This window comes from Silurus meridionalis, chromosome 29 (genome assembly GCF_014805685.1).
Source record: "Silurus meridionalis isolate SWU-2019-XX chromosome 29, ASM1480568v1, whole genome shotgun sequence".
NCBI lineage: Eukaryota > Metazoa > Chordata > Actinopteri > Siluriformes > Siluridae > Silurus > Silurus meridionalis.
The window spans coordinates 4,698,083-4,712,980 of record NC_060912.1 but is presented as its reverse complement, the minus strand read 5'-3'; the positions used below and the strand labels follow the sequence as shown (position 1 = coordinate 4,712,980).

General features: G+C 36.5%; 1 protein-coding gene across 1 annotated transcript in view; it reads left to right on the top strand.

Annotated features, from left to right (window-relative positions):
* arid1ab (AT rich interactive domain 1Ab (SWI-like)) overlaps positions 1–14,898 on the top strand; it is a 43,769-nt gene that overhangs the window by 10,418 nt on the left and 18,453 nt on the right. The window contains exons 2-3 of the mRNA XM_046844170.1: positions 9,597–9,806; positions 13,016–13,591. Of these exons, the coding sequence (XP_046700126.1) occupies positions 9,597–9,806; positions 13,016–13,591 (786 nt within the window). The remainder of the gene's footprint in view (positions 1–9,596; positions 9,807–13,015; positions 13,592–14,898) is intronic.

Genomic DNA, 14,898 nt, shown 5'->3' with positions numbered 1-14,898 from the left:
GATGTGGTTTTAATGCAACAGTGTTTGAAAAATTCTGCAGAAGAATTATCACGTTAAATAAAACTCAACCTGTAAGTGGTTATAATATAATCCGAGTTCTAATGCTGCGGTGTGTACATCTTAAAACAACAAAATTCACAGATAACTTGACTGTGTGTTGTTCACTTTTACGAGTGAGAGAAATCGATCAGGTTAAAAACAGCCAGGAGAGTTATTAAACAAGACGCTTGTGGTTTTTTCCCCCACTTTCATATGCTAACTTATTTATCTGCTCAGATAGTGGTGTTCCTCTGTGTAAACATTTCTTTTTCTCTTCATCTTGCTGTTCCTTTTCTTGTGCATCATTTTTTTTCAAGAATGGTCTTAGAATCGCTTGTTTTTTTTTTTACTCCTGTAATGCAGCCTTATGATCAGTCCACCTTAAAACCACTTTATAGTCTTGGGCCTAACTGGAGCAATGACTCCAACTCTTACGTTTGTTTAAAAAATCTTGACGCTTTTCCTCTACAACTCCACTTCAATTTGAAGGGAGAATGATGCAGAATGAAGAGTCCTACAGTTCCATAGTACAGTATATGTAGGATGTAAGTGTTTTCATGTGTTTCAGATCATTTTCTAAGGAAACCATCGCGTTCTTATTTGTCTGGAATAACATTTACAGAGCATCAGTGTGCAGTTCAGCAGTAAACAGCAGAAATAATTAATATGCCAAAAATAACCTCAAATGCAAAACACCTGTGATATTGTGAAAGGGGCAGGGCTTCAACTCTACATTTTTAATATCAGACACGGAGTGTTTTTCTCCAGAGAGTATTCAGCCTCTCGAACCACCATTGATTTTCCTGCTCTATTACTAGTATCATAAGTTTTGAGAATTCACATTATTTATGCCTCATTTAAAAGCCACTGTTGCGCATTTCTTTTGTTAACACAGAGGATGTTATTAAAACATACTCAAATGTTTGATTGCTCTTATGGCTATTTGAAATCCACAGCTCAGATTAAATCTTATTTGTGCAAAAAAAAAGACCAAAAAGATGTAAAGTGGAAAATGGATTTATTTGGGGGAAAATGTAAACTATTGGTCTTGACATTGGAACTGATATGAAGTTTGTGTATTTTGGTGACTTTGAAGAAAACAGCCAAGTTCAAAGAATAGTTCTGGGCTGTAATTTGCATTACTTTGATGAAGCACAGTGGTGGTAGCAATATGTTCTTCGTTAATTCCTGTAGTATGAGTTGGAAAAAACTTTTGATTTCATATGCTATTTGATTCAAGAACCAGAAGTCTGATGAATTTTGTACAAGTTTTGAGGTTTGAGTTTGCCATCAAGCTATAATCACCGAAGGTACTGATTATTTTAATCTATTCTCTATATTGTTTTATGTGACTTGGGAAGAATGGGCACCTGAATTGGGGAGATGTTTGTGAGGGGCGCTTGGAGTCTGCAGATCACCAGGAATTAGATTTTAAATAGTAACGAGATGTGAAATGTGTATATTTTAATGGAACTATTTGTCTAAATTGTCTAAATCACAGATGTTTGTCTTTAACAATATTACGGCTACGTGAACTAAAATCTGTTCTTGAATTAAATGTAATATGCTGTAACGAAGACTCTTTTTAAATTACTAAAACAATTAAAACTATAAATTAAAATAACAGTTTAGCTGCCCCTGGTGGTTTCACCATTACATTACAAAAGTTAGATTTTAAAGCTAATACCTGAACTTACAGCTTGCTTGCTTGTCTTGTAAAGAATAGAGAACTGAAAACAGGTTGTTTGTGAACAGTAAATTCTTATTACAGTTTTTAGATTTAAGTCAGAGTTTTACTTTTACTATTTAGGTTGGCTTTTGTGCATAGAGTTGTTGTTGGAAAGTAAACAAAAGCAAAGAATGCTATTAAAACATAGACAGAGCTTTGATCTCTCATAGGAGCTTTGTGAAATATTTTGTAAAATACTGGGGGAAAAAATCCCAGACACTGCCAGGATCAGGCTGAACTGAGTGCTTGAGCATGAGAAGTGTTTAAGACTTCAGCTAGCGCTCAAGCTGAAACAGGAGAATTCAGTAATGTTTTTTTTATTTTATTTGTATAGCGCCTTTAACAATGGACATTCCTTCAAAGCAGCTTTACAAGGATAAAGTGGTTATAAAGTTGTACAGTGCATCCAGAAAGTATTCAAAGCGCTTCATTTTTTCCACATTGTTCTGTTACAGCCTTATTCCAAAATGGATTAAATTAATTATTTTCTTCCACCTGTGGTAAATTTAGTTGGACATGATTTGGAAAGGCACACACTTGTCTATAGACGGTCCCACAGTTAACAGTGCATGTCAGAGCACAAACCAAACCATGAAGTCCAAGGAATTGCCTGTAGATCTCCGAGACAGGATTGTATCGAGGGACAGATCTGGGGAAGGGGACCGAAAAATTCCTGCAGCAGTGAAGGTCCCAATGAGCCCAGTGGCCTCAGTGACAGGAACTGGAAGACTAGTCAAGAATATGGGAAAGATAAATGCAGCAATATACAGAGACATCCTTGATGAAAACCTGCTCCAGAGCGCTCTGGACCTCAGACTGGGACGACGGGTTATCTTCCAACAGGACAACAATCCCAAGCACACAGCCAAGATAACAAAGGAGTGACAAAGGAGTGAACTTTCCTAAATGGCCCAGCCAGAGCCCAGACTTGAACCTGATTGAACATCTCTGGAAAGATCTGAAAATGGCTGTGCACTGACTGAAGTTCTGCAAAGAAGAATGGGAGAAACTGCACAAAAATAGGTGTGCCAAACAAAGTACAAGCAAAGGCTGTGAATACTTATGTACATGTGATTTTTATTTATTTATTTATTTGTTATAAATGTTTAAAAACAAAATGTCAAAGATTTCAAACAAAATTCTTTTACAAAATTCATTATGAGGTATTGTTTGTAGAATTCTGAGGAACCTTTGGAATAAGGCTGTACGGGACATAATGTGGGAAAAAAAGAAGCATCTTTCTGGATGGGCTGTACAAGTACATAACCACTTTATCTTCGTAAAGCTGCTTTAAAACAATGTTCATTGTTAAAGGTGGTATACAAATAAAAATGTACTGAATTCTCCTTCTTCATCTTGGAATAAGGCTGTAACACAAAATCTGTAATAAGTGAAGTGCCGTGAATGCTTTCCGGATGCACTGTATAAAATAGTTATAAAAGTTTAGTGCTTATAAGTTTGTTCTTATAATTGCAAGTTTATCTCTAATAAGCGAGCCGGAACCTATACAGGCCTCAACAAGATCAGCTTTTCACAGATTTAGACAAATATAACAAATGCAGCCCAACAACTGGGCAGCAGCATTCCTGTGCTGAAGCATGGTGGTAACGATGCTTTGTGGTGGTACTGGAAGGCTTGTCCTCATAGGCAGTGTTAACTGTGCCAAGTACAAACAAATTGTTTGAATTTGTAGGTTTTCATTCTGCTGGTATTTTCACAAAATAATTTCAATTGGATCTGATGTTTAAAAAGTTGTTTATAAACCTTGTCTTTTCTGCTATGGACCAAACACAATAATAGTTATGGCTTCCTTTTAATGTTTTTGTTGTGGTGAAGTTCATAGAAAATCTTATTACTGCAACAGAAAAAGTTTTGACCAAAAATGATGACACAAAATGAAAGTAATGTTAAAATGAATAAAAAAATTTTTATTTTGGTCTCTGAAGAAAATGTATATCGAGATATCGGTTAAAATGCGGTAATGTGTGACTGCTCACGTCATTTCCATTAGGTGTTTTATGCGTTCCATCCCTTTTGAATTAAAGCACAGGTTGAATGGGTTGCATGGCTGCATCACATAGGAAAAAATGTATCATCAATTCTGAACATCAGGTTCCTCTTTCAGTCAATGCTACAGTGACGAACTGTAAAATATTTATCTGTTTAGGAGAGTGTTTTTAGAAAAAACTCAGTCTTCATTAATCTCAGTGTTAATCTCAGTCTTAAATTTTTCTTACTATCGCCGAAGCACGTCAAAAGTTTTGTAGTTCAGTGGATTGTGTGTGGGGCTGTAAATGTGTTTTCTGGTCAGTAGATCACAACCCTTTTGTACTGCTTGAGGTTAAACTGGCCAGGTTAATGATATAAGGTGAAATCCAGCTCCTGAGTCTGTAGTTGCATTTTTATAATTCATCCAATGCCAAGAGTGTTTTATTAAAGCTGCAGGGGAAACGGGGCTGGCTTTGGCATGCACGTGTGCACACACACACACAGCATTGTTGGACTCACCCAGACGGTGCTGTGCCTTACAGCTATAAATAGCTCTAATAGTCTTTTTCAATGACCTAAAGAAAGGTTTTGTGTGTGTGTGTTTTGTAGTAGCGGATGCTAAAAAGAGTAAAGCAGTGGTGATTGTAAGAGGGCTGATTTTGACTTCCCCAATGTAACGATTCAGATTGTAATTGGCTGGGAAATCCCCACAAATGCTTGTGTTTTTTGATGGAAAAATGCTATCTGCTGTGCTGAGTGATATATTTTTACCTTAAAACCCTGACGTGTAGAGTTTTACAAGTGAATTGATTTTACAAGTGAACACGCATGTATGTCGATTAAAGATTGTGTATACAGAGTAGGGTTAAAACAATTACTTGAGTAACTTGTGTAATTTGAATACAAAATAATTAAATTGTTTAGTCCATTTAATAACACACAGGGCGCAGTGTTTCCCCACGGACCATTATTACTGATGCACCACCCGAAAAAAGCTTTACCCATTGAAAATGAAATAGGCTAAATTAAATAAAATTGCATGGTATCAAACTAAGCCTTCGATCCCTGAGGAGAACTCTAACGGTCAGCTCTGGAGAATACTGAACAAGATAGATGAAGCAGAGGTTTCCCTGTTCATGCAACAGCTTCAAACTTTAGGCAGAGAACAGGGTTACCAGTGGATGCACCAGAAATAGATGTTTAGCAGAAATAAAGTCTAAATTGTGAGGGGGAGTAGGAATTAGGCAAACATTTTTATTTTAATTTCTTTTTTTTAATATATAATCTGAAATTTTGTTCGAGAAGTGAAGAAAAGAGTGCAGGAAGGTTGGAGTTGGTGAAGAAGAGTGATTTGTGATAGAAGGGTATTTGCAAGAGTGAAAGGAAAAGTTTATAGGACTGTGGTGAGACCTGCAATGTTGTTTGGTTTAGAGACAGTGGTGTTGAGTAAAAGACAGGAGGTGGCGATGGAGATAGCAGAGCTGCAGATACTGAGATGTTCATTAGAAGTGATGAGGATGGACAGGATTAGAAATGAGTTTATTAGAGGGACCGTGTATGTAGGACATTTTTGAGATGAAGGTGAGGGAGGCGCAATTGAGATGGTTTGGACATGAGCAGAGGAGAGACATGGGGTATAGTGATAGGAGAATGCTGAGGATGGAGCCACCAGGAAGAAGGAAAAGAGGAAGACCAAGGAGGAGGTTTATGGATGTGGTGAGGGAAGACATGCAGGTGATTGGTTTGAAAGAGGCAGATGTAGAGGATGGTAGTATGAAGACTGATGATCCCTAAAGGGAGCAGCCGAAAGAAGATAAGAGTAATCATAAACTTTTTCGATTTTTATTTATTTTTTATTTTAGTTGTGTGAAAGTGTTTTCCCCCTTCCTGATTTCTTATTTTTTTGCATGTTTGTCACACTTTAATGTTTAAGATATTCAAACTAATTTAAATATTAGTAAAAGAGAACACAAGTGAACACATGCAGTTTTAAAATGAAGGTTTTTATTATTGAGGGAAAACAAAATCCCAAACTACATGGCCCTGTGTGAAAGTGTTTGCCCCCTGTTAAAACTGTGGTTTATCACACTTGAGTTGAATTTCTGTAGCCACACTGAGGCCTGATTACTGCCACACCAGTTCACAATCAGGAAATCTCTTAAATAGGACCTGCCTGACAAAGTGAAGTAGACCAAAAGATCCTCAAAAGCTAGACATCATGCCGAGATGCAAAGAAATTTAGAAACAAACGAGAGAAAGTAATGGAGATCTATCAGTCTGAAAAAGGTTAGAAAGCCATTTCTAAAGCTTTGGGACTCCAGTGAACCACAGTGAGAGCCATTATTCACAAATGACTAAAACATGGAACAGTGGAGAACCTTCCCAGGAGTGGCCGGCCGACCAAAATTACCCCGAGAGCACAGCGACGACTCATCCAAGAGGTCACAAAAAACCCCACAACAACATCCAAAGAACTGCAGGCCTCACTTGGCTCAGTTAAGGTCAGTGTTCATGACTCCATTATAAGAAAGAGAAAGAGACTGGGCAAAAATGATCTGCATGGCAGAGTTCCAAGACGAAAACATCTGCTGAGCAAAAAGAACATAAAGGCTCGTCTCAGTTTTGCCAGAAAACATCTCAATGATCCCCAAGACCTTTGGGAAAATACTCTGTGGACTGAAGAGAAAAAAGTTAAACTTTTTGGAAGGTGTGTCCCAATACTTCTGGCATAAAAGTAACACCGCATTTCAGAAATAGAATGTCATACCAACAGTAAAATATGGTGGTGGTAGTGTGATGGTCTGGGGCTGTTTCAGGACCTGAAAGACTTGCTGTGATAAATGGAACCATGAATTCTGCTGTTTACCAAAGAATCCTGAAGAAGAATCTCCGGCCATCTGTTCGTGAACTAAAGCTGAAACGAACTTGGGTTCTGCAGCAGGACAATGATCCAAAACACACCAGCAAGTCCACCTCTAAATGGCTGAACAAAAACAAAATGAAGACTTTGGAGTGGCCTAGTCAAAGTCCTGACCTGAAACCTAATGAGATGCTGTGGCATGACCTTAAAAAGGCGCTTCATGCTCGAAAACCCTCCAGTGTGGCTAAATTACAACAATTCTGCATAGATTAGTGGAGCAAAATTCCTCCACAGTGCTGTATCAGACTTGTAAGTTATCGCAAACACTTGATTGCAGTTGTTGCTGTTAAGGGTCGCCCAACCAGTTATTAGGTTTAGGGGGCAAACACTTTTTCACATGGCCATGTACTTTTTGATTTTGTTTACCCTCAATAATAAAAACCTTTATTTAAAAACTTCATGTTGTGTTCACTTGTTATATTTTACTTATATTTAATTTAGTTTGATCTGAAACATTTAAAGTGGGCAAACACTTTTTTACACCACTGTATATATTTGCATTTTGATGTAATATGGCAAACAAGTAATTATTTTACTTTTAAATAAAATTTATTTTATTAATAAAACAATATCTGTGAAAACTAAACCCATTAAGTGTGCTAAATGGGTTTAGTTTTCACAGATATTCTTATTTTATCAATAAAATAAATTTTATTTAAAAGTAAACAAATTACTTGTTTATTTTAAGAGACCTGTCATTTTCTGATAAACATTTAGTATTGCTCTTTAATAAAAAAACTTATCAGATTAATCAATGGAATAATCTGTAGAATAATCGATTGCTACAGCCCTAATACACAGTATAACTCATTTAATGGAATGTTACTGCTATGTTTACTACTGAGGCCATTTTGTTTTGTCACATGCTGAGCGATTTCTTTATTTCTCTCTCTCTCTGAGGTCATGGGTTTTTATGATTACTTTAGTCCTTTAGGGGGTGATCAGAATCTTTTCTATATCGATTAATTTTTTCTTTGCTGTATTTTAATTAAAGCTTTGATGAAACAAAACGTAAATGTTGCTGCACCACTATCTGCATGTAGCTGAATAGCATTTTGGGTAATGGGGAAATCTTTAAGTGAAAACACACTTTATATTAGTCTCTCACTTCATCTACTCTCACCTCCTATCATCATCTGTCACACATCATTTATTTAATAAAATGATTTGAAAGAAATAAGGTCCAGAAGGTTTAGTATTGAGGGTTGAGGAAGGGGATGACTGTGGTGTTTTTTTTGTGGTAAAATTTTGATGAATTTAGTTGGAAAGCTTTAGCTTTTAGATCAAAATATTTTCAAGAGCTCAAAACCTAAAAAAATAAAATAAAATTATTTGTGTTTGTTATAAAGACATTTGACTTGAGGACTTGACTTGAGTACTGGAATTTTGATGTAGTAAAAAAGCTGATATAAATTTGCTCTAATTTTAATGTCTTTCGAAGATTAATTTCTGTTTAAAACTTTGTTTTTAATTGATCAATATTGTTTCCTCTCTTCATTGTGTCTTTAAGATAAGAGATAAGATATACCTTTTATTCGTCCCACAGTGGGGAAATTTCTCATATGCACATAAAGAATGAAGTAATAATAAAGTTTTAGCATGATATATATTCTGGCTTCTAGGGCCAAGGCATGTAATTTTTTGTGTGAATAAACAGTTGTTTGCAATAAGACCCTGGCCGTAGTCAGAAACATTTATCTATGGTGTTTCAGACCCTTGTGTGTATTTAAAAAATTTTGCTTGTTAATTTTTGCTATGTGATCAAATATTCAGAAAATGCGCTTTGTTGTATCCCTATCATCATCAACGTGGCTTTCTTACTGGATTGTAATAAAGGTTTAATAGGTCTTTTGCGGAAAATAATTCTGAATAAATCTGCACATGTTAAAGAAAGCTTAGATGTGATCTGGAAAATTAGTGCTGTTTGCTTTTCAAAAATTGTACAATCCATGATCCTTAAAAATGCCTTTACACAGGAATTCTTGTATTTACACTGATATTCAAATGATAATCCATTAGTGAGTGTTATATGAATTTAATGCACAAGTTGTGCACGATCGATTATTCTACTTATACTATGGTCAATAAACAGCATGGACAAAACTACCTGAATGATAAAAACAATGATTTAATTTTTTTGTTGGATATTTTGTATAGGTTGTTGGAATATAAAAAATGTAAAATAAAATGTAAGTATTAAAAAGTAAATAAAAAATAATCCAAGTTTATCGCATTAGTTCAAGAAGGAAAAATGCTACATTTATTCACACAAGGAATTATATTCCTCAGCCCTAGAAACCAGTATCTGTAACATTCTACAACTTTATTATTACTTTATTCTTTCTTTTTTTTTTTTATTTGAAATGTCCGCACTGTGGGGATGAATTAAGGTTTATCTTATCGTATTGTATCAATGTAGTTTTAGTCACCTCATTACTCTTGTGAGTTTATGAAGCTCCTGTGCTGGTTGTTTCAATGCTGCAGGTAGTGTTGAGTTTCCCATAGCTGCTGTAATTTAGATGTCCGTATAATATTTACATTTAAGACAATTACATGAATTTTATCACTGTAATTTCCTTCTAAGTCAAGATGTGTGAATCTGAATCCATATAATCAATAGGGGTGTGTGTAAATAAATAAAATCCCCCTTATACCATGATCTTGCCCCTGCTTTGAAAAATGAAGGCTATCATTTGATGTTTGCAGTTGAATGAAAATCAGTTTAGCTCAGTAGGGTCATTCATAAATATTCAAAATAGCTGTTTCACACTATGGAATTGTACCTGTTACTCTAGTTACAGTTGTTTGCATTTTAGCACACACTACTTAAATCAACTGTAAATATCTATTATTATTGCTGGTTCTCATTTCACAATGCTATGAGATACTGAAATTATTCTTTTTTTTTTTTTTTTTTAGACCCCCGGCCCAATGGACCAAGTGGTGAAGATCAGGGGCCAGCATTATGGAGCAGGGAATCCTTTCTCTCAGCAAGGGCCTCCACCAGGTGCTCAGCAAGGGCCTCCTTACCCGGGCCAAGGCTATGGTTCCCCAGGACCACAGAGATACCCAATGGGTCTGCAGGTGCGCACCCCTGGTGCTATGGGAGGTATGCAGTATGGACAGCAGGTGAGTTCTGAGCTAATATGGCTGACTAATTTTATTTTAGGATTTCTGCCCTAAAGATCCTCCATTCCACATTGGCCTGACTGTGTTTTAAGTTTCGTATCACAGGAGGGGTCAGTGAAACGAAACTTAAAACACAGTCAGGCCAATGCTGCTGAATGGAGATTTGAAAATGTCTGTGCTTTCCGAAATTTTATCAAATACCTAATTGCAAGTCTGAAAGTTGTTGTCATGAAGGTTTTGGTTACTGCAGAGGTATACATATTTATGATGATTACAGTGACTGATTATAGGGTTTGTGGGGTGTGTGTTGGAGGTTGTGTTGCCTAGTGTAATTGTGTTGTTATGCCAGTGCTGTTGTGTGCTGTCATATTGTGGGGTGTCGTGATGTTATGGTGGTGTGTGCTCTGTGTGTAGTGTTATAGTAAGGTGTGATGTGTTATAAGTGCAAAGGTGAGAGAGTTTTAAATATTGCAGTGATTCTTTTAGAGTTCAACAGGAAATGGGGTGAAAGTTGGATGTGATTTGACCTTTGGGCTGAGAGGAAAAATCAGTTTGTAGATCTGTCACTTTGTTTTCAGTAAAAAAAAAAAGGTATAATTCTTAAATTACATGCATTTATTTAGCATTTAAATCTTTATTATGATTATCATTTTGCATGTTTGTGTGAGACTGCTCAGGATGAAAAAAATTAAAATAAGTCTCAAACATTTTCTAGGAGGATTGTATATTTTGCAGCCCAACTAGTTGAAAACTGCATTTTTTTTTTCACTGAATTTCATTATCGATTATTATCGAGTTTAGCAATTAGTTGTTGCAGCTTTAGTGTAAAGCTTTCTGGCACTACAGAGGGGGTGACGCTGCCTGATTGATTTTTTTTTTTTTTTTTTTTTTTTTTTTAAAAGCCAATCAGAATTGCAAAAATAAATAAATAAAATAAAAAGTTGGACGTGGGAGAAATAAAGTCAGAATTAGGCAAACTTTTTTTTTTATGTGGCGGAAACGGGCTTCCATATGAATCTTTTCCTATCTGCTTTCTGCAGCGTCTTCTGTGTTTGCCTGTCCAGAGGGCTTCAGAGTTTAGAGGGTGGTGCGTCAGTAATAATCATCAGCAAGGAAACACAATGCTCAGTGTGCAAACGAAGCATTGAGGCAAATAATCTGCCACAAGAGTTACTCGAGGAATCGTTTTAGCCCTATTGTATTTATAATTTAGTGTATTACTATTGATTTAGTTTTTTGCGTCCAACATATGAAGGTGTATTAGATGGATGAATTGTGTTGTTTGCTATAGTTATAGGTTCAGATCTGCTGCCATTCTATTTCAATTTATTTTCATTTATTTAGTGCTTTTAGCAATGAACCTCCAGGTTCCAATATTTTGCCCATTTTAGGGAAACAGTTGTATTTGTAAACAGGCAAAGAGTCTGTCAGATTTGAGGTCTGTGGTTTAAATGGACCATTCTAACTTTTTCAGTTTTAACTCTGTTTATTTTGCAGCCAGTCATGACCAATTTCCCATCACACTTACTACTGATAAACATCACCCACAACATTTTGATAATGCCACCACGTTGTTCACAGGATGATCAGCATTGTTTGATTTTCACCAAAGTTTTTGTATTTGGTGGAGTCTCCAGAATGTCTCTTGGTAAACTTGTATGTAGGGCAGCAAACACTGTTCTCCTGACTAACTTCTCACGAACTATTTCTCTATTCAAGTCGCATCTGATTTCCATCAAACTTGATTAATATGTTAATCTATGGGCCGGACGTGTCTGTTGTGATTAGTCAGGATTGGCTTTGTTTGCTCTTAATCTAAATTCACATTCGAAAAATCATGTTAAACTTTAAGATTATTATTTTTTTTTAACCAAAGTTTTCAGGATATATTTAAAAGATCTTCAGTTTATCATACTGACATTTGTTTCTTAAAGTATATAGATCTGCAAATTTAGTCCCAGGATTAGTCTATTTTGAAAACTAGGTTGCATGGCCACTTATTTTACATCCGGTATTTTATGTTGATAATCTCAGCACCATCATGAGTTTCTTCAATGTTTGAATTGACTGAGAGTTGCTCTAAAATGCCCAAATGCATTTGAAAGCTATGCTGCTTTCACAAGTGTTTTCACAAGGCAACATACTACTACTACTACTACTACTACTACTATGTTCAGCAGCAAACAGGACTTGGAGATTCTTCGAGGCTTTATGTCTGGTTTATGCGAGCACTTGACTTCCTGGGAGGTTGCTGTGAAAATGAACCCCCTTCTTATTTCCTCTATTTTTGCATATTTCACATGAACTAGTTTCAGATCCTCATATAACATTTAAGACAATGAAAACAAGTGAAACATAAAACCGATTGTTAAATGGTTATTTCATTTATGGAAAAAAAAAATTCTCTAAATTTGAAGCAGCAGCAACAACTAAAACCAAATGCTTCTGGTAACTATAAATCAGTCTTTCATATCACTGTGGAGGACTTGTGAGATTTCTGCAACTGCATTTTGCTGGGGTTCAGATTTGTGAATAGGCTGCTCTGAAAAGTTTATTATGAGCCATTCAGAGGTGTTTTTGCTAATGTTCTATGACGAGTTTAGGTGTCATTAGACCAGTATGTATTTAAGCTTATTTTTAATAATGCAATCTGGGGACATTTGGAGTACTGAATACTGATGAATACCATCTTGAGGAGTTTTTCCTTGCCACAGACACCACTGGTTTGCTCATCAGGGACAAACTTACACTTAAATAATGAATATGTTCTTTGTATCACTACATTATCTGTGTAAAGCTGCTTTGAGACAAGGTTCATTGTTAAAATCGCTATACAAATAAAAATGAATTGATGTATTGCTACCAATAACTTCACGCATAATGTTTTGAGAGGTACATATGATTTGATTGCATGAATTTAATGTTTTCAGAAAAGATTGGGTAGGGAGTTTTTCCACTGTGCATCTATACCTTGAATTCCATAATTAATTATCCATTATCTGACTAAAAATGTAAGTTATTTTGACCAAAATAAGTTCCTCAAGGTTGTAGTAAACTTCAGCAATGCTTTTTGTGCAAACTTTGGACAAGACTTGTCTAAAGTCAGAATCTTGTAAAGTGTAAATCTGGACTCTCTTTTGGTTTTAATTGATTGATTAGAATGAAGATATTAAATGATTGCTTTCTCTTCTTTTTATTCATCACTACAGATGGGTTATGGACAGCAAGGCCCAGGAGCTTATGGACCGAACCAAGGAGGAGGCTACTATGGCCAGCAGAACCCTCTTACTCCCCATGGAGGACTTCAGCAGGGTTCGTACCCTCAGCAGCATTCCACTGGCCCAGGCTCCCAGCATCCATACTCCCAACCTTCATCGGGTCCTCCTCTGTCACAGGGTGGGCCTCCTTACTCTCAGCAACCCCAGGGCCAGTCTTCATACCTGCAGTCTCCACATTCCCAGGCTGGCCAGACACCTTACCCCCAATCCCAGGCTCTTTCTCAGTCACAGGGAACACCTCAGTCAGCTCAGGTGCCTCAGCAGCAGTCCGGGTTCTCCCAAACACCGCCTGGTTCTGGACAGCAGCCGCCACCTCCTTCTCAACAACAACAGAGCGCAACTCCACAGCAGCAGCCCAACGTAGGACCTCCCCAGCAATCCCAGCAGCCCATGGGTCATGGTCCTCCTCCTGCACAGGGTCACCAGCCCTCACCCTATTCCCAAACGCCACCAACACAGCCTCAGCCACAGCAGACACCATTCCAGCGCTTCCCAACTCCACAGCAGGTAAGGAGTTCTTTACTGTCTTCTATTCACAGGGGAACAGCTCATTAAATTAATCATTTATGTTGGCACACTTACAACCCTGCTGTATCCATGTGCAATTTAGTAAGATTATTGTAGTTTATCTCAAATTTCTTGGTGTATTTAATATCTGTATAACTGCAGCTATCGATTATTTGTTATCGAGTATTCTAACGATTATTCCTTCAATTAAACGAGTAATCGGTTAAGAACAACTTTTTCTTGATTTAAATAGAAATACTGAATATACAAGCGAAAGTAAGACTGGTCTCTTAAAATGAACAAGTAGTTTTTCCTTTTTAGAAAAATGTAAATTTTTATTTCCAAGTTCTAAGAATCAAAAGATCCTAAATTTTGGACGCTTCCCCACAGCCCCTATGGTACCTCAGTCTATTCATCTACACATTGTCACTTTAACACAATAACGTGTTTTAAAAATGTAAAAATTTTTAATTTTAAGATAATCCGCAACTTGCTAATAGTTAGGTTCCAAATGAGAACCCTCAACTTTTCTGAGCCGTGAATTATCGGGGGGTTGACTTTACAAAAATATAAATAAATAAAAAAAATCATAACTTCAAATATAAAAATTTATTACATATTACTTTTTAAAGGGTAAATGCACTGTACAGTGTTTTCTGTGTTCTAGTTTGAAATGATCCCAAACTTTGGAAACTTTGTTCTTTGGCCTGAATCTTCTCCTCACTGTTTCCTCCCAATTCCTCCATTTTTCATTCTGCAGTGTTTTCTGTGTTGTATGGAAGCCTGTTTTTGCCATGTAAAAAAAAAATATTGCCCAAATTCCCAACCTTATTTCTCGTAATTGTGACTATTTCTCATAAACAGCCAACATTTCTGTTGCATCCACCGGTAACCATGTTGTTGGTGTCCTGAAGTTTGAATGAACGATGTTTCTCTGCTTCATCTGTCTTGTTCAATCTTCTACAGAGCCGATTGTTAGACAGAGTTTGCTCCAGGGATCAGAGGCTTAGTTTAATACCATACGATTCTATTCATTGAAGCCTATTTCATTTTCAATGTGTAAAGCTTTTATGTTTAACGGTTAGTGCATCAGTAATAGTGGTCCGTGGGGAAACATGATGCTCCATGTGTTATTAAATGGACTAAACGATTTGATTGAAAATGAAATAGGTTACAAATCAATAGAATTGCAATGTGTAAAGCTTTCTGCCACTGCAGAGGGCGTGGCTATGCCCGATCGGCTAAAAAAGTCTTCCATAGTATTTACCTATCCAGAGTTTAGCAAGTGGTGCGTCCGTAATAAAGGC